The 17845-nt window shown below is 52.3% G+C and overlaps 1 protein-coding gene across 14 annotated transcripts in view; it reads right to left on the bottom strand.

Moving 5' to 3' along the window:
• The window catches only part of BRSK2 (BR serine/threonine kinase 2), a 220570-nt gene that overhangs the window by 6877 nt on the left and 195848 nt on the right, over nt 1-17845 (bottom strand). For 8 of the 14 annotated variants that reach the window (XM_029059706.1, XM_029059705.1, XM_029059700.2 and 5 more), the window contains 4 exons: nt 14713-14761; nt 14048-14171; nt 11901-12081; nt 11259-11348 (listed from right to left, as the gene is read on the bottom strand). In XM_029059706.1, the coding sequence (XP_028915539.1) occupies nt 11259-11348; nt 11901-12081; nt 14048-14171; nt 14713-14761 (444 nt within the window). Of the gene's footprint in view, nt 1-9908; nt 10004-11258; nt 11349-11900; nt 12082-14047; nt 14172-14712; nt 14762-17845 lie in introns of all 14 variants that reach the window. The other 6 variants (XR_003757818.1, XR_003757816.1, XR_003757814.1 and 3 more) reach the window with 1 other exon arrangement.

Genomic DNA, 17845 nt, shown 5'->3' on the forward strand with positions numbered 1-17845 from the left:
CAGGGACAGAAAGGGGAGAATCAGTAAGTTTTTTGTAGGGTCTTTTTTAATACTGTATTAAGCAGTTACTATGTGCCAGGCACTGTACTAGGCAGCGGGGTAGATACAAGCTAATCAGGTTGGACACAGTCCATGCCCACATGGGGCTCACAGTCTCAATCCCCGTATCACATTTGAGTTAACTGGCCCGGAGAAGTGAAGTGACTTGCCCAAGGTCACAGAGCAGACAAGGGGTGGAGCCGGGATTAGAATCCAGGTCCTCCTGAATGTTGGTTGGTCTGTGCCGGTTCAGTCACAGATGGAGAGAGGAGAATCAGGGTGTCGACCGGCCCCTGAGACGAGTGACCAGTCAGCCAGTCAATCGTATTTATTGAGCACTTACTGTGTGCAGAGCACTGTTCTAAGTGCTTGGGAAAGGACAGTGCAACAAGAGGGCAGCCAGCACATGGTTTTCTTAGGGTTCCGGTGTCCCCGGTGGGAGACAGAGTCTTGGGCCGGGTGGGCTGCGGGGCCACAGACCCTCAGGGAGTCAGGAGCAACAAGGAATCTTTCAATTGATTGTCCACTCCCAAACTGGGCAGGCCTCTGAGTGATATTCACCCCTCCCCCAGCCCCACAGCACTTTTATGTCCCTTTCCAGTCACTTATGGAAGCTCACCGTGGTCAGGGAATGTGTCTGTTTATGATGTTATTCTCTCCCAAGCACTTAATACAGTGCTCTGCACCCAGTAAGTGCTCAATAAACACGACAATGAATGAATGAATTGAGTATTTATGTTGATGTCTGTCTCCTGCTCTAGATCGTCAGCTCCTTGTGGACAGGGAACTTGTCCCCTAACTCTCTTATATGGCCCCCTCCCAAGCAGTACAGTGCTGTGCATACAGCAAGTACTCAATAAATACGACTGATTAATTGATTGCCGGCTGTCGCCTCTCCCCGATCTCAGGCAGTGGAGGACAGGGGTGGATGGAGGTTGGGAAGAGGGGCAGGTAAATGGGAAAGAGGCTACAATGCCAATGCCCCCTCCCCCAGGCCCACGGGCATAAAAGCGAAGCAGTGAGGGTGGGGGTCGTCCAGGGGTTGGGTGAATGGATGGGTCCTTTCTCCGGGGAGAAAGTAGGGGGCTCCTGCAAGGTCAGGGGCAGAGGGTCTAGGGTCAACTGGGTCAGGCAGAGGAGGACAGGCCTGCAGGGTGACCCTGGTTGGAGAGGGGGGGTGGGAGGTGCATCTGGGGGGTAGGGAAGCCGAGAGCTGGCGAGGGGCAGACCAGTGGCTCTTCTACACATAGTAAGTGCACAAGAAATACCATTCATTGATGGATTGATCGAAGCCCCCTCCTACAGCATAGTTCATTCATTCAATCATATTAATTGAGCTCTTACTGTGTGCAGAGCGCTGTACTGAGCGTTTGGGAGAGTACAATACAATAATAAACAGACACAATCCCTGCCAACAGTGAGTTTACAGTCTAGGCAGGGGAGACAGACATGAATAGAAATAAAAAAATGACTGCTTGGGACATAAGTGCTGTGGGGCTGAGAAGAGGGATGAAGAAAGGGCTGGGTGGGGAGTTTTGGAGGGGTGCCTGTATGGTGAAACAGGGGGTGCCTGCATGCTTTCGATTAATTGGTGGTGCGAGGGCCAGTCCCTCATTCCAGACACGCCTTTTTTTTTTAAGGTATTTGTTAAGTGCATAGTATGTGCCAGGCACTGTACTAAGCATTGGAGTAGATATGAACTAATCAGGTTGGATACAGTCCCTGTCCAACATGGGGCTCACAGTCTTCATCCCCATTTTACAGATGAGGGAACTGAGACAAAGAGAAGTGAAGGGACTTGCCCAAGGTCAACAGTAGGTATGTGGCGGGGCCAGGTTTAGGACCCAGGCCCTTTGACGCCTAGGCTCTAGCCACTTGGCCACGCTGCTTCTCCATAATGTATTGTCCTCTCCCAAATACTCAGTACCATGCTCTGCGCACAGTAATACCATTGATTGATTTTTTAAAAAATGGTATTTGTTAAGCACTTACTATGTGTCAAGCACTGTACTAAGTGCTGGGGTAGATATAAGGTAATCAAGCCAGACACAGTCTTTCTCCCACATAGGGCTCACAGTCTTATTCTCTATTTTACAGATGAGGTAAGAGAGACAGAGAGGAAGTGAAGTGACTTGCCCAAGGTCACACAGCAAACAAGTAGTGGACTCAAGATTAGATCCCAGGTCCTCTGATTCCCAGGTCCGAGCTGTTTCCCCTAGGCCACGCTGCTTCTCACTTGCCACTTTGCCTGCTGTATGACCTTGGGCAAGTCCTTTAATGTACCTGGTCCTCAGTTCCTCATCTGTAAAATGGGGATGAAGCGCTTAGTAGAGTGCTCTGCGCACCGTAAGTGCTTAATAAATACGAGTGAATGAAAATATCCGTTCTCCCTCCTACTTAGTCTGTGAGCCCTATGTGGGGCAGGGATTGTGTCCAGTCTGCTAATTTATCTACCCCAACACTCAGTACAGAGCTTGGCACATAGTAAACTCTTAACTGAGAGCTTGTTGTGGGCAGGGAATGTGTCTGTTTGTTGTAATATTGTACTCTCCTGAGCGCTTAGTACAGTGTTTTGCACACAGTGAGGGCTTAATAAACATGACTGAATGAATCATAATTATCACAGCTATCTCACTCCACCCCAGCTCACATCCTTAGTTCTTCCTAAATCCACCACCATCATTCCCTCTGCCACACTCTTGTTTTTTCTCCTCCGCTGGCCTCTTGCTCACGCCCTCCCCCCCTTCACATCTGGCAAACCTCCACTCTCCCCATCTTCAAGGCCCTCCTGAGATGGCATCTCGTCCAGGAGGCCCTCCCTGATTAATCTCTCATCTCCCCACCGGCCACTTCAGCGCACTTGGCACTCACATTCCCCCTAGCATTCTGCCTCTAGACAGTGAGCTTGTCCTCTAATAATAATAATAATGATGATAATGGTATTTGTTAAGCACTTATTATGTGCCGAACGTTGTTCTAAGCACGGGGGTAGATACAAGGAAATCAGGTTGTCCCACATGGGGCTCACAGTCTCAATCCCCATTTTACAGATGAGGTAACTGAGGCACCGGGAAGTTAAGTGACTTGCCCAAGGTCACACAGCAGACAAGTGACGGAGCCGGGATTAGTACCCACAATCTTCTGACTCCCAGGTTTGCGCTCTATCCACTACGTCATGCTGCTTCTCCCTCCCCCTTGGACCGTGAGCCCCAGGTGGAATAGGGATTGGGTCCGATCTGTTTGTATTGTATCTCCCCCCCCCCCAGTGCTCAGCACACAGTCAGAGCTCCACCGGACCGCAATGATAATTGTTACGACAGTGCTGGCTGGGAGGCACAACCACCAAATGGGGAGATGGAGGGGCCCGGACAAAGTGTTAGATGGGTGCCCCTTCCCACGTCGGGGTGCAGAGGGAGCGGAAGTGGAAAAGGGGCAAGCCAGGAAACGATCCTTACCATCATCATCATCACCACCACCAGTGGTATTTCTCGTTTAATAATCATGGTCTTTGTTAAGCACTTACTATGTGCAGGCACTGTATAATAATGATGGTATTCGTTAAGCACTCACTATGGGCCAAGCACCGTTCTAAGCGCTGGGGTAGATACAAGGTGATCAGGTTGTCCCACGTGGGGCTCACAGTCTCAATCCCCATTTTCCAGATGAGGTCGCTGAGGCCCAGAGAAGTGAAGTGACTTGCCCAAGGTCACACAGCAGAGAAGTGGCGGAGGCGGAATTAGAACCCACGACTTCTGACTCCCAACCCGTGCTCTTGCCGCTAGGCCACGCTGCTTCTCTATTCAAGAAATACCGTCGATCAAGTAGTTCCTTACTGAGTTGTATGTGTGTGTGGGGGGGTGCATATAAGGGAATGGTGCCAAAAGTGGGGGGACAGTGACCCCCACCCCCGTTCTTTCTGCAGACGCGGTGACGCACACACTCGCAAACATACACATACACACGCGCACACACACGGAGCAGCGAGGTGGCACACGAGATGCAAACTGAAACCGGGCTAAGTTAGGGAGCACGAAACAGATGAAGGTCAGATCAAAACGGACTTCGGGGGGGCACTGGAGTTGCGGGGGTGGGAAAGGGAGGGTCACAAGACCGGAGGAAGGAAAGGAGGGGCAGGCTCAGGTTTTTCCCCTGCTCTAAGCCATGTGTTCTGATCACCTGACCCTTCCTTGCTCTCCCCTTCCATGGTGCCCGGCTGGGAAAAGAGAGAGAGGGGAGGGGGCGAATTGGCGGCCGTGGCGGGAAGTGGGGGAGAGGGCTCCACCCCTTGATCTGGCCAGTTGCTGTGTTCAGAAAGTGATTTTTTAAAATGGTATTTGTTAAGCGCTTCCTATGTGCTAGGCACTGTTCTAAGCGTTGGGGTAGATACGAGCTAATCAGGTTGGACCCAGCCCACCTCCCACATGGGATTTACGATCTTAATCCCCATTTTACAGATGAGGGAACTGATGCCCGGAGAATAACAATAACAATAATAATAATGTTGGTATTTGTTGAACGCTTACTATGTGCCAAGCACTGTTCTAAGCGCTGGGGTAGATACAAAGTAATCAGGTTGTCCCATGCAGGGCTCACTGTCTTCATTTCCATTTTACAGATGAGGGAACTGAAGCACAGAGAATTGAAGTGACTTGCCCAAGGTCACACAGCTGACAAGCGGCGGAGCCAGAATTAGAAGCCACGACCTCTGACTCCCAAGCCCGGGCTCTTTGCTTCTCTAATCCTAAACCAGCCTTGCAGATAAACGCTAGCCCTCCCACCCTAGGGGTCTTCCTGGCCCACGGCCCTCCCCCCTGACCAATCCCAGGGAGAGTCTCGGCTCCCAGCCCTGGTCTGGGCCTGTGACCGGCTGAGGGTGGGTCAAGGGTAACAATGCCTTCTCTTCTGTTGCTGAATTGTACATTCCAAGCGCTTAGTACAGTGCTCTGCACATAGTAAGGGCTCAATAAATAGAATTGAATGAATGAATGAATTCTCTTTTTACAGCAGAAAGACCAGGAGGTGACCCAGGCCAGACTACAAAAACCTCCCCTCAATGGAGCCTCCCTCTATCAATCAATCTCAAGTTATTTATCGAGCGCTGTCCGCAGACCTCTGTACTAAGTGCTTGGGAAAATGCAATAGATCAATCAATCCTTGGTATTTATCGAACACTTACTCTCTGCTGATCTCTGTACTAAGCGATTGGGAAAATACAATACTTCAATTAATCTGTGGTATTTACTGAGCATATACAGTCTGCAGATCTCTGTAGTAAGTGATTGGGAAAATATAATGCATCATTCAATCTGTGGTATTTTTTGAGCACTTACTGTCTGCAGACCTCTGTACTAAGCACTTGGGAAAATAGAACAGTCAATCCATCTATGGGATTTATTGAGCACTTACTGTCTGCACTAAGCACTGGGGGAAGAAGCAGCGTGGCGCAGTGGAAAGAGCATGGGCTTTGGAGTCAGGGCTCATGAGTTCGAATCCCAGCTCTGCCACTTGTCAGCTGTGTGACTGTGGGCAAGTCACTTAACTTCTCCGGGCCTCAGTTCCCTCATCTGTAAAATGGGGATTAAGACTGTGAGCCCCATGTGGGACAACCTGATTCCCCTGTGTCTACCCCAGCGCTTAGAACAGTGCTCTGCACATAGTAAGCGCTTAACAAATACCAACATTATTAAGTATTAGACAACAGAGTGGGTAAACCCAGTCCCTGCCCACGAGGAATTTACAGTCCAGAGGGAGCGACAAACATTTAAATAAGATACAGGTGTGGACAGAAGTGCGGTGGGGCGGAGGGTGGGGTGAATAAAGGGGGCAAATCCAAGAGCAAGAGCAGAAGGGAGAGGGAAATAAGGGGTTAGTCGGGGAAGACCTCTTGGAGGAGGTGGGCTTTTAATACGGCTTTGAAAGTGGGTGGTGGTCTATCAGATACGAAGAGAGACGGTGTTCCAGGCTAGAGGCAGGATGTTGGCGAGGGTTTGGAGGTGAGAAAGATCAAATCGAGGTACACTGTGTAGGTTGACTTTAGGGGAGAGAACTGTGCGGGCTGGATTGGAGTAGGAGTGTAGCGAGGTGAGGTAGAAGGGGGAAGGGGATGGAGGGCTTTGAAGCCGATGGTGAAGAGTTTCTGTTTGATGCGGGGGTGGATGGGCAACCACTGGAGGGTCTTGAAGAGTGGGGAGACATGCACTGAGAGGATTTTTAGAAAAATGATCGAGGCAGCAGAGGACTGGCGAGAGAAGAGAGGAGACGGGGAGGTCAGCGAGGAGGCTGATGAAGTAGACAAAATGGGATAGGGTAAGTGCTTGGATCAGCACAGTAGCAGTTTTGTTTCTAATGATATTTGATATAAGCGCTTCTTATATCCAGGCATTATACGAAGCGCTGGAGTCGATACAAGCTAATTAGGTTGGACAAAGTCCCTGGCCCACGTGGTGCTCACAGTCTCAATCCCCATTTTACAGATGAGGTAACTAAGGCACAGAGGAGTGAAGTGGCCTGCCCAAGGTCACTCAGCAGACAAGTGGCGGGGCCGGCATTAAAACCCAGGTCCTTTGATTCCCAGGTGCGGGCTCTACCCACTAGGCCATGCTGGTTCTCTTGGGCATAAGGCTAGGGGAGCGGCCAGTAGGTAGTAATAATAATTATGGTATTTGTTAAGCACTTACTGTGTGCAGAGCACTGTTCTAAGCGCTGGGGTAGATACAGGGTAATCAGATTGTCCCATGTGGGGCTCACATTTTTTTAAATCCCCATTTTTACAGATGAGGTAACTGAGGCACAGAGAAGTTAAGTGACTTGCCCAAGGTCACACTGCAGACAAGTGGTGGAGCCGGCATTGGAACCCATGACCTCTGACTCCCAAGCCCGTGCTCTTTCCACTAAGCCATGCTGCTTCTCTACTTTCTGCCTTCCCATTGGTCAGTTCTGCTGATGCTTATTTGGGGTTCAATAGTCACTTCTGTCTTGCCTCTCTGCTGAGGCCACCCAAGACACCACTGTAAGCTCTCTGAGGGCAGGGATCATGTCTACATACAATAAATATCATTGACTGACGGACCGACTGACTCGCCGTCCTGGCCGGGCTAGTAGCTGCTTACAAGGCTGTATTAAAAGACTTCCCACCCGTTCAATTCTTCCCCATGGGAACGTTGGGCCTTATACCCCAGTCTTAGACTACCCTCCCCATTGCCAGGGCTGTGGTTTCTTTGAATGGGGAGGAGAGGAGGAAGGGAGGAGGAAGCAGGAGGAGGAGAAAGAAGGGAGAGGAGAAAGCGGAGAGAAGGAAGGAGGGATAAAAGACATAATTTTGATCCTCTGTCTCTAGATACTGTATAATCACCAACCTGAAATTCCAGTCTCTGTCCACAGCCTCTTCACGTGGCTTCTCTCCCTCACACTCTCTCCCCACAGAATTGCTCTGACTCCCTCCAGCGGCCTCTGATCTCTCAAGTCCTTCCGATTTTCCAGTCATCGTGCCCTATTTGGTCTCCACGCCCTCTCTGGACACACAAATTCACTCTCTCAACTCCGCCCGCTCCAGTGAACTCGACCCCCTTGCTCCCCGTCCCTTCTTCCTCCCAACCCACAGCCCTGGATCACCTCCACAGTCGGCTTCCTCCTCCGCTCTTAGGCGCGAGCTGCAGAGAATGCTGCCGACGGACATTTAGGCAACCGGCCCATCTCATCCGTCTGAAATTCATCCTCACCTGCCCTCCCTAAAGTCTTCTTTCTGGCCAAATGCAACGGCCTCTCTTCCATCCTGACCCTCTTCGACCTCTCAACTACCTTCAACTCTGTGGACCACCTGCCTTCTCCTGGAAACATTATCCAACCTTGGCTTCACTGACACTGCCGTCTCCTGCTTCTCCTCCGATCTCCCTGGCTGCTCCTTCTCAGTCTCTTTCACGGGATCCTCCTCTGCCTCTCACCCCCTAACTGCGGGGTTGCTCAGAGCTCAGTTCTCAGTCCTCTTCTATTTTCCATCTACACCCACTCCCTTGGAGAACTCATTCGCTCCCACGGTTTCAATTACCACCTCTACGTGGATAACGTCCAAATCTCCCTCTCCAGTCTTGATCTCTCTCTCTCCTTCTCTGGATTTCTCTACGTGGATAATGTCCAAATCTCCCTCTCCAGTCTTGATCTCTCTCTCTCTCTCCTTCTCTGCATTTTAATATTTCCTTTTGCCTTCAGGACTTCTCTACTTGGATGTCACACCTACATCTCAAACTTTACGTGCCCAAAAGAGAACTCCACGTCTCTCCACCCAAACCCTGTCCTCCCCTTGTTTTTCCCATCACTGTAGAGAACAACACCATCCTCCCTGTCTCACTAGCTCCCAATCTTGGCATTATCCAAAACTCATCTCTTTCGTCATATTGGCATTTTCAGTCAGTCACCAAATCCCGCTGGTCTTACCTTCAGAGCATCACTAGACTCTGGCCTTTCCTCTCCATCCAAACTGCTACTCCGGTAATCCAAGACCTCATCCTCTTCTGCCTTGATTACTGCATCAGCCTCCTCGCTGACCTCCCTGCCTCCCATCTCTCCCCATTCCAGTCCAAACTTCACTGCCCAGATCATTTTTCTAAAAAAAAAAGTTGAGTCCACTCCTCAAGAACCTCCAGTAGTTGCCCATCCACCTCTGCATCAAACAGAAACCACTTACCTTCGGCTGTAAAGCATTCAATCCCCTTGCCCCCTCCTATCTTACCCCACTGCTCTCCTACTCCAATCCAGCCCGCACGCTTCACTCGTCCAACGCCAACCTACTCACTGTCCCTCCATCCTCATCTGTCTCATCCCCGACCGCTCGTCCACGTCCTTCCTCTGGACTGGAACGCCTTTCCCCTTCGTATCTGACAGGCCACCATCGCCTCCACCTTCAAAGTCCTATCAAAATCACATCTCCTCCAAAAGGCCTTTCTGGATTAATCTCTCATTTCCCCTCCCTGTTTTCCCTCCCACCTCCATCACCTGTGAACTTGCGCTGTGGGCAGGGAATGTCACCGTTTATTGTTGTGTTGTACTTTCCCGAGCGCTTAGTACAGTGCTCTGCACACGGTAAGTGCTCAGTAAATACGACTGAATGAATCTGTACCCGCTCAACACTTTGATACTCATCCTACCCCCATCCCCACCACACTTACGTCCATAGCCTTATACTCTGCTGCTTCCCTTTAAAACCTGTCTCTTCTGCTAGATCGTTAGCTTCTTCAGGGGAGAGATGGTGTCGACCGAGTCTCCTATACTTCCCCGAGTGCTTAGTGCAGTGCTCTGCACAGAGTAAATACTCAGTAAATACCACTGATTAATTGATAGGTGATAGAGAGAGGAGGAGGAGGGAGAAAGGAAGGGGTAGAGGAAGGAGAAAGAGGAGGAGCAGGAAGGGAGGGGGTGGGGATGGGGAGGCAGGAACCCAGGAGGGGGGTTTAAGGGACCCCACTGGCGGCAGGGTGACGATCAGGAGGCATGTATTTCATGATGGCAGGGGGTGAGGGTCCGGAGGCTGGTGTTTCACTGAAGGAGGGGGTGTGGGGGTGGGGAGGAGGGGGGGTTGGGGGGGAGGAGCCCTTGTTCACTCCTCCCGGGGGAATCTTCCCTGCCTGGCAAGACCCCTCAGGGAGATGGCACTGCAGCCCTGGCATGGCCCTGGGCTCTCCTGGGGGGGTGGGGGCGGGGGGCGGCTAGCCCAAACCTCCGCTCTGCAGGGCTGGGGAGGGGTGGACGGGAGGAGGGGATCGAGGGAGGGGAAACCTGGTCTGCCCACAGCCCCCTCCCCTCCTCCCCCGCCCCCCCACCCCCACCCCACGCCCGGAGGGCCGACAATCTCTGGGGTGAGGCTGGAAAAACCTTACCTGCCACGGTCACAGGCTACTCTCGTAGCTGGTGGCTACCTTCTGGCCCTTAAAGACAGCTCCCCAGCTTAGTCCTGGAGCTGAATTTGGGGTGTCTACGGTGGACAAGAGGGGCCCTCTTAGTGCGATCCACCTGCCCACCGTCCCCTGGGGGCAGGGGCCCGGGCGGGTGGGAGGAGAAAACACCAGCTCCAAGGGAGTGGGAGTGGGGGGAGACAGGGAAAGTAGAGGGGAGGGGAGAAACAAGGAGAGGGAAGGCGGGGGAGGAGAGAGGGAAGGGAAGGAGAAGAGGAGGGACAGTTTAGCTCATTTCAGGGAGGGAGAGGAGAAAGAAGAGAGGGAGGGACAGAGGAGAGAGGGAGGGAGAGGGAAGGGAGAGAGGGAGAGGATGGGAGGGAAAAAGAGAGGAAGAGACAGAGAAAGAGGAGGGAGGGAGAGAGAAGAGAGCAAGGGAGAGAGAAAAGAAAGAGAGGGACAGAGAAGGCGGGGAGGGAAAGAGAAGACAGGAAGGGAGAAAGAAAAGATGGGAAGGGAGAGAGAGAAAAGACAGGGAGGGAGAGAAAAGACAGGGAGAGAGAGAGAGAGAGAGGAGACTGGGAGGAGAGGAGAGAGGTAAGAGGGAGGGAGAGACAAAAGACAGGAGAAAAAGAGAGGAGACTGGGAGGAGAGAAGGAGAGAGATAAGAGGGAGGGAGAAAAAAGACAGGAGAAAAAGAGAGGAGACTGGGAGGAAGCGAGGAGATAGAGAGGAGATGGGGAGGGAAAGAGAAAAGAAGGAGGGAGAGAAAAGATAGGAGAGAGAGGAGACAGGGAGGGAGTGAGAAAAGAGGGAGGAAGAGAAAAGACAGAAGGGAGAGAGGAGAGAGGGAGAATGGGAGAGAGAAGAGAGGAGAGGGAGAGAGAAGGGAAGGAGAAAGAAGAGAGGGACAGGAAGAAGGGAGTCTTAGATCACATCAGGAAGAAGATGCCGGAGAAGGGAGAAAAGGGCTGGAGGATGCGGGAGCAGGGAAGAGGGAAACAGGGGCTGGGGGGGGGGGTCAGGGCAGGGAGGAGGGAGATGGGGGCTGGGGGTGTCAGAGGCAGGGAGGAGGGGGGCGGGGCGGGAGGGTAGCGGGTGGAGGAAGAGAGAGAGGAGAAGAGAGGAGGTGGGCGTTGTCTCGGTCGCATTCAACGGGCTTTCCCCCCTGGCGGTCGGGGGTTCCGAGGAGGGGGCTGCGGGCCGGGTCCTCGGAGGGGATAGTGGGGAGGGGAATGGGGAGGAAGGGGAGGGGAAGAGGGGAGAGGAGGGGGAGGAGGGGGAGGGGGAGATCCGGCGGCGTCAGGGTGGGCCGGGGTCGTGTCCCGCTCTCACCTGGCAGCTGCTGCACCGAGGGCTGGTCGTGCGAGCTCAGCAGCTGCGCCTGGATCGTCTCCACCACCCGCTTAAACCGGCGGCTGGGACCTGCCGGGAACAATCGTCGTCGTCGTCGTCATCATCAATAATAATAATAACTCCTAATTGGGGTTTCTGTTAAGCGCTTACTGTGTGCCAAGCACTGTTCTAAGCGCTGGGGGAGATACAAGGTTGGACCCAATCCCTGACCCTCGTGGGGCTCACAGTCTCCGTCCCCGTTTTACAGATGAAGGAACCGAGGCCCAGGGGAGTGAAGCGACTTGGCCAAGGTCACTCAGCAGACAGGTGGCGGAGCCGGGATTAGAAGGCAAGGCCTCTGACTCCCAGGTCCGGGTCCTACCCTTGGCCGTGTCACTTCACTTCTCTGGGCCTCATCTGTCAAATGGGGATGAAGACGGTGAGCCCCACGTGGGACGACCTGATGACCTTGTACCTCCCCCAGCGCTTAGAACAGTGCTTGACACATAGTAAGCGCTTAACAAATACCGACAATTTGTTTCCAGGGCGGCGCTGCTTCTCTGAGGGGGAACCCACCCACCCACTCAGACCTGACTCCCAGACCGCCCCCGCCCCCATATTCCCCAGCCTCCCCCCCCTCACCTGACAAGAGGGTGAAGGTGACGGAGTAGATGCCGTTGTCCTTCTGCGCCCCGCCTCCTTCCGTGTAGGTGATGTCCACCTGGAACTTGACGGGCTTCTGGAAGACGGCCGGGCCACCGGTGGACTTGTACTCCGCCCGGAAGCTCGTCTGGGAGATGACGCTGTGGCTGAGGCTGGGGATCTGCCGGGACAACCGAGACCCCGAGGATGGGGAGCCGGGGGGGAGGGGGGACACAAGGGTCACGACCCCGGAGGGGAGCTGGGGAGGGGGGCTGCACGACGGGACGGGGTAGGGCATCACTTTCTAGCAACGCTCAGCACAGTGCTCCGGGAGAGGTAGGTGCTCATCAAGTACTCATCACGCCGAGAAGCAGCGTGGCTCAGTGGAAAGAGCACGGGCTTTGGAGTCAGGGCTCATGAGTTCGAATCCCAGCTCTGCCACTTGTCGGCTGTGTGACTGTGGGCGAGTCACTTCACTTCTCTGTGCCTCAGTTCCCTCCTCTGTAAAATGGGGATTAAGACTGTGAGCCCCACGTGGGACAACCTGATTCCCCTATGTCTACCCCAGCGCTTAGAACAGTGCTCGGCACATAGTAAGCGCTTAACAAATACCAACATTATTATTATTATTATTATTACTACTACTAATAATGTCGGTATCGGTTAAGCGCTTAAGCTGTTCTAAGCGCTGGGGGAGATACAGGTTCACCAGGTTGTCCCACGTGAGGCTCACAGTCTTCATCCCCATTTTCCAGGTGAGGTCACTGAGGCCCCGAGAAGTGATTGCCCAAAGTCACACAGCTGACAGGTGGCGGGGTCGGGATTAGAACCCGTGACCCCTGACTTCTAAGCCTGGCATCTTTCCGCTGGGCTAAGCCGCTTCTCTACCAGGGATTAATCCATCGATATAATAATATAATCGATATAATAATAATTGTGGTATTCGTTAAGCCCTTACTATGTGCCAGGCACTGTTCTAAGCACTTGGGGGTAGGTAATAATAATAATAATGATAATGGCATGTGTTAAGTGCTTACTATTTGCAAAGTACTGTTCTAAGCGCTGGGGACGATACAAGGTGATCAAGTTGTCCCACGTGGGGCTCACTGTCTTTGTCCCCATTTTACAGATGAGGTCACTGAGGCACAGAGAAGTGAAGTGACTTGCCCAGAGTCACACAGCTGACAAGCGGCAGAGTCGGGATTTGAACCCATGACCTCTGACTCCCAAGCCCGGGCTCTTTCCACTGAGCCACGGTACAAGATCATCTGGTTGGGGACAGTCCCTGTCCCACCTGGGGCTCACAGTCTTCATCTTCATTTGTGCCTGTGGCACAAAGAAGTCAAGTGACTTGCCCAAGGCCATCCAGCAGGGCTCTATCCACTAGGCCGTGGAATGGCAGTCTTTATTGTTGTAGTGTACTTTCCCAAGCGCTTAATACAGTGCTCTGCACCCAGGAAGTGCTCAATAAATAAGACTGAATGAGCGGATGAATGGAGAGGAGATTGGTGAGGAGGGGTATTTTGCAGGAAGGGCCCAGGGTGCAGATGTTTGGGGAGGAGGGTAACAAGCAGAGTCCCAGGTCCAACCCCCACTTCTACCTCTGGCCAACTCGGTTCTTTCCGACACTAGGGTTTTACCTGGGTCGTTCTTGTACCTTATAGAGGGCCTTATTGAGAGCCCACCTCTTTCAAGAGGCCTTTCCTGACTGCGCCCTCCTTTCCTCTTCCCTCACTCCCTTCAGTGTCACCCTGCCTTGCTCCCTTTCTTCATCCCCCTCCCAGCCCCCCAGCACTTATGTCCACATCTGTCATTTGTTCACTTCTATTAATGTCTGTCTCCCCCTCTAGAGTGCAAGCTCATTGTGGGCAGGGAATGTGCCTGTTAAATCATTCTATCGTACTCTCCCGAGCACTTAGTACAGCGCTCTGCACAGAGTAAGCGCTCAATCAATACGATTGACTGACTGACCTACCTAGGGCCTAGGAGCCTTTTGGGCCCATTTCTCATCAGCCTCTCCGGCTGGCACCCAGCTCGCCCACCCCATCCCCCCCAGATTGCCTCCAGAAACACAAAGCACCCCAAATCTCCGGGCTGGAGAGGGAGGGGAGTGTGGACAGGACCGGGGCACCCCGAGAGCCCCTCACCGAGAGGAAGGCGTGCACGATGTCCGCTTTGATGGAGCTGAGAGGCTTGTCTTTAATGACCACGAAAATCTGCTCTTCCTTCTCCAGGTTGATGAAGTTCCCAAACCACGACTTTTTGGCCAGCCTGTGAGAGGGGTGGGGGGTCGGGGGAGACAGAGGATGAGAGCAGAGACCAAGAGGAGTGGATGCTGGGGGCTCATACCCCCAACCCCCCGACCCCACGAACCCCTGGGAGGTGGGATCCGTGCTCGGGCTCGCGGAGCCGGGGATGCGAACGCTACTGTCTTTCGCTGTCCCCCTCGGGTCAGCGAAAGACAGCCGGTTATTGGGTTATTTTGGTGATTTTGTTATCCTCGCCCAAGCATTTAGTACAGTGCTCTGCACGCAGTAACCACTCAAGAAATTCAATCGATGGATCAGGGAGACAGAGTTGGATGGCGAAGGAGATGGGGAGACAAGAAAGTTCTAGTGGGAGGGTCAGCAGAGTCCAGGACGGACAGTAGCCCAAACTGTAGATTCTCAGTGTCCCCTAAAGCGCACCCCTTCTGACTGTATCCAGCCCCCAACTCCTCCCTCCCCAGCCCCCGACTCAAGAAAACAAGGGCTGTGGGGAAGGGGGGAATGACCCTCGGCTAGCCGGGCCACGGGAATGAAATGCCACTTACTCGGGGGACGACTCTGGGGTCAGGTTGGACATCTCCTCCGGAGTTGGAACTGGCTCCAGGAATGGGAGAGACAGGAAATTGAATCGACAGGCTCACCCACCCCTCCCCCTCAGGAACCCCCTTTCCCCCCAAGCCCCACATCCAAGAACCGACGGGGAGCGGGCACCAGTGAAGGCCTAATAATAACAATAATAATAATAATATTAGTATGTGGTAGATACTGTTCTAAGCGCTGGGTTGGATTCGAGCAAATTGAGTTGGACACAGTCCCTGTCCCTTGTCACAGTCTTCAACCCCATTTTACAGATGAGGCAACTGAGGCACAGACAAGTGAAGCGACTTGCCCAAGGGCACACAGCCCAAGTGGCGCAGCTGAGACTAGAACCGACTCACAGCCCAGGGCTCTATCCACTATGCCATGCTGCTTCTGCTAATAATAATTGTGGTATTGGATAAGTGCTTACTATGTGCCAGGCACTGTAGTATGCGCTGGAGTTGATAAAATATAATAGGGTCAGACACAGTCCCTGTCTCACAACAGGGCTCACAGTCTTAATCCCCACTTTACTGATGAGGGAACCCAGGCCCAGAGAAGTGAAGTGACTTGCCCAGGGATACCCAGCAGACAAGTGGCGGAGCCGGGATTAGAACTCAGATCCTTCTGACTCCTCAGCCTGTGCTCTAGCCACTGGGCCATGCTGCTTCTCTAAGCCTGGATGGAGATTGTCTCTATTTGTTGCTGAATTGTACTTCTCAAACGTCTAGCACAGGGCTCTGCACACAGTAAGCGCTCAATAAATACCAGTGAATGAACGAATGAATAGGGAATAGCCTGTGGAAATCCAGAATCCGGCGCATCTCTGATAACCCCCCTTTTTATGGTATTTGTTAAGCGCCTCTTGTGGGCCAGGCCCTGGACTCAGAGCTGGGGTAGATACAAGCTCATCGGATTGGACATGGTCCATGTCCCACATGGGGCTCTCAGTTTTCATCCCCACTTTTACTGTTGTGGGAACTGAGGCACGGAGAATAATAATGGTCATTGTGGTATTTGTTAAGTGCTTACTGTGTGCTAGGCACTGTACTTAAGCGCCGGGATGGATACCAGCAAATCGGGTTGGACATCGTCCCTGTCCCACGTGGGGCTCACAGTCTCAATCAGTGAAGTGACTTACCCAAGGTCACACAGCGGATGTGGGGGTGCCGGGATTAGAAGAGATAAGCAGTTATTTTCAAATTGAAAAGTAGTCTACATTTCCATCTGCTCTTATATTTATGACATCAAATGACTTCGGAAATGTTCGTTGTGTTTGGAGAAGCAGCATGGTGTAGTGGATAGAGCACGGGCCTGGGCGTCAGAAAGTCAGCACACGTACATATCTGCAATTTTATTTATTAGTATCGATGTCCGTCTCCCCGCCTCTAGATCGTGAGCTCGTAGTGGGCAGGAAATGTCACCGTTTGTTGTAGTGTACTTTCCCAAGCGCTCTGCACACGGTAAGCGCTTAATAAATATGATTGAATGAATGAATGAATAAACCTGGCTCCGCCACTTGTCTGCTCCGTGACCTTGGGGAAGTCACTTCACTTCTCTTTACCGTAGTTACCTGGGGATCGGGACTGCGATCCCACATGGACAAGGTCTGTGTCCAATTCAGTTTGCTTGTATCCACCCCAGAGCTTAGTACAGTGCCTGACACATAGAAAGCGCTTAGCAAATACCATTATTATTATTATTATTATTAGAACCCAGGTCCTTCTGACTCCCAGGCCAGTGCTCTTTCCACTAGGCCACGTTGCTTCTCTACCCCCTTTCTTTGTCCTCCCCCCGCCCCGAGATCTCACCCAGGGACCTGTGAACCCTTCTTTGCTGTGGGGCTGGGTGATAGGAGCCGAGGATGAAACCAGACTAATAATAATTACTAGCACGGAATTTGTTAAACGCTTACTTTGGTCCAAACACTGCGCGGAGCTCTGGGGGTAGAAACAATATAATCAGACCTGACGCATCCCTTGTCCCACTTGGCGCTCAGAGTCAAAGTGGGGGAGAGCAGAGATTTAATCTCCATTATACAGATGAGGTAGTTTATTGGTGTATTGTCCTCTCCCCAGCGCTTAATACAGTGCTCTGCACACAGTAAGCACTCAATAAATATGATTGAATGAATGAGGCCCAGAGAAGTCACCTCCTAGGTTGCCTTGCAGGTAACTGGTAGAGCCAGAATTAGAATTTGCAATTTTGGGACTCCCAGTCCTGTACTTCCCACCAGGCTACGCTGCTCCTCTTTGTGTTGGGCTGTTCATAACAGTAATAATAACGGTGGTACTGTTAAGCGCTTACTTTGTGCCAGGCACTGGACTAAGCACTGGGGTGGATCCAAGCAAACCGGGTTGGACACAGTCCCTATCCCATGTGGGGTTCACATTCTCAATCCCCATTTTATAGATGAGGCAGAGAGGAATGAAGTGACTTGCCCAAGGCCACCCAGCAGACCAGTGGCGGAGCCGGGATTAGAACTCACGACCTTCTAACTTCCAGGTCTGGGCTCTATCCGCTCCGCCATGCTGCTTCCCCTAATGATTTTTTGTGTTCCGATCAATCAATCAATGAGTGGTATTTATTGAGCGCTTACCTTGTGCAGAGCACTGTACTAAATGCTTGGGAGAGGACAATATAACAGAGTTGGCAGACCTTCCCTGCCCACAGCGAGCTTACAGTCTAGAGGGGGGAGACGGACATTAAAATAAATTACGGGAATGTATATGAGTGCTGTGGGGCTGAAGAGGGTGGGGTGACTATCACGTGCTTCAAGGGGACAGATCAAAGTGCAAGGTCAATGCAGAAGGGAGGGGGAATTGGGGAAATAATAATAATAATAATAATTGTGGTACTTGTTAAGTGCTTACTATGTGCTAAGCACTATTCTAAGCGCTGGGGTAGATACAAGGTAATCAGGATGTCCCACGTGGGGCTTGCAGTCTTAATCCCCATTTTCCAGATGAGAGAACTGAGGCACAGAGAAGTTAAGAGACTTGCCCAAGGTCACACAGCAGACAAGAGGCAGAGCTGGGATTCGAACCCACCTCCTCTGACTCCCAAGCCTGGGCTTTTGCCACTAGGCCGTGAGAAGTG

This window comes from Ornithorhynchus anatinus, chromosome 3 (genome assembly GCF_004115215.2).
Source record: "Ornithorhynchus anatinus isolate Pmale09 chromosome 3, mOrnAna1.pri.v4, whole genome shotgun sequence".
Classification (NCBI taxonomy): Eukaryota; Metazoa; Chordata; class Mammalia; order Monotremata; family Ornithorhynchidae; genus Ornithorhynchus; species Ornithorhynchus anatinus.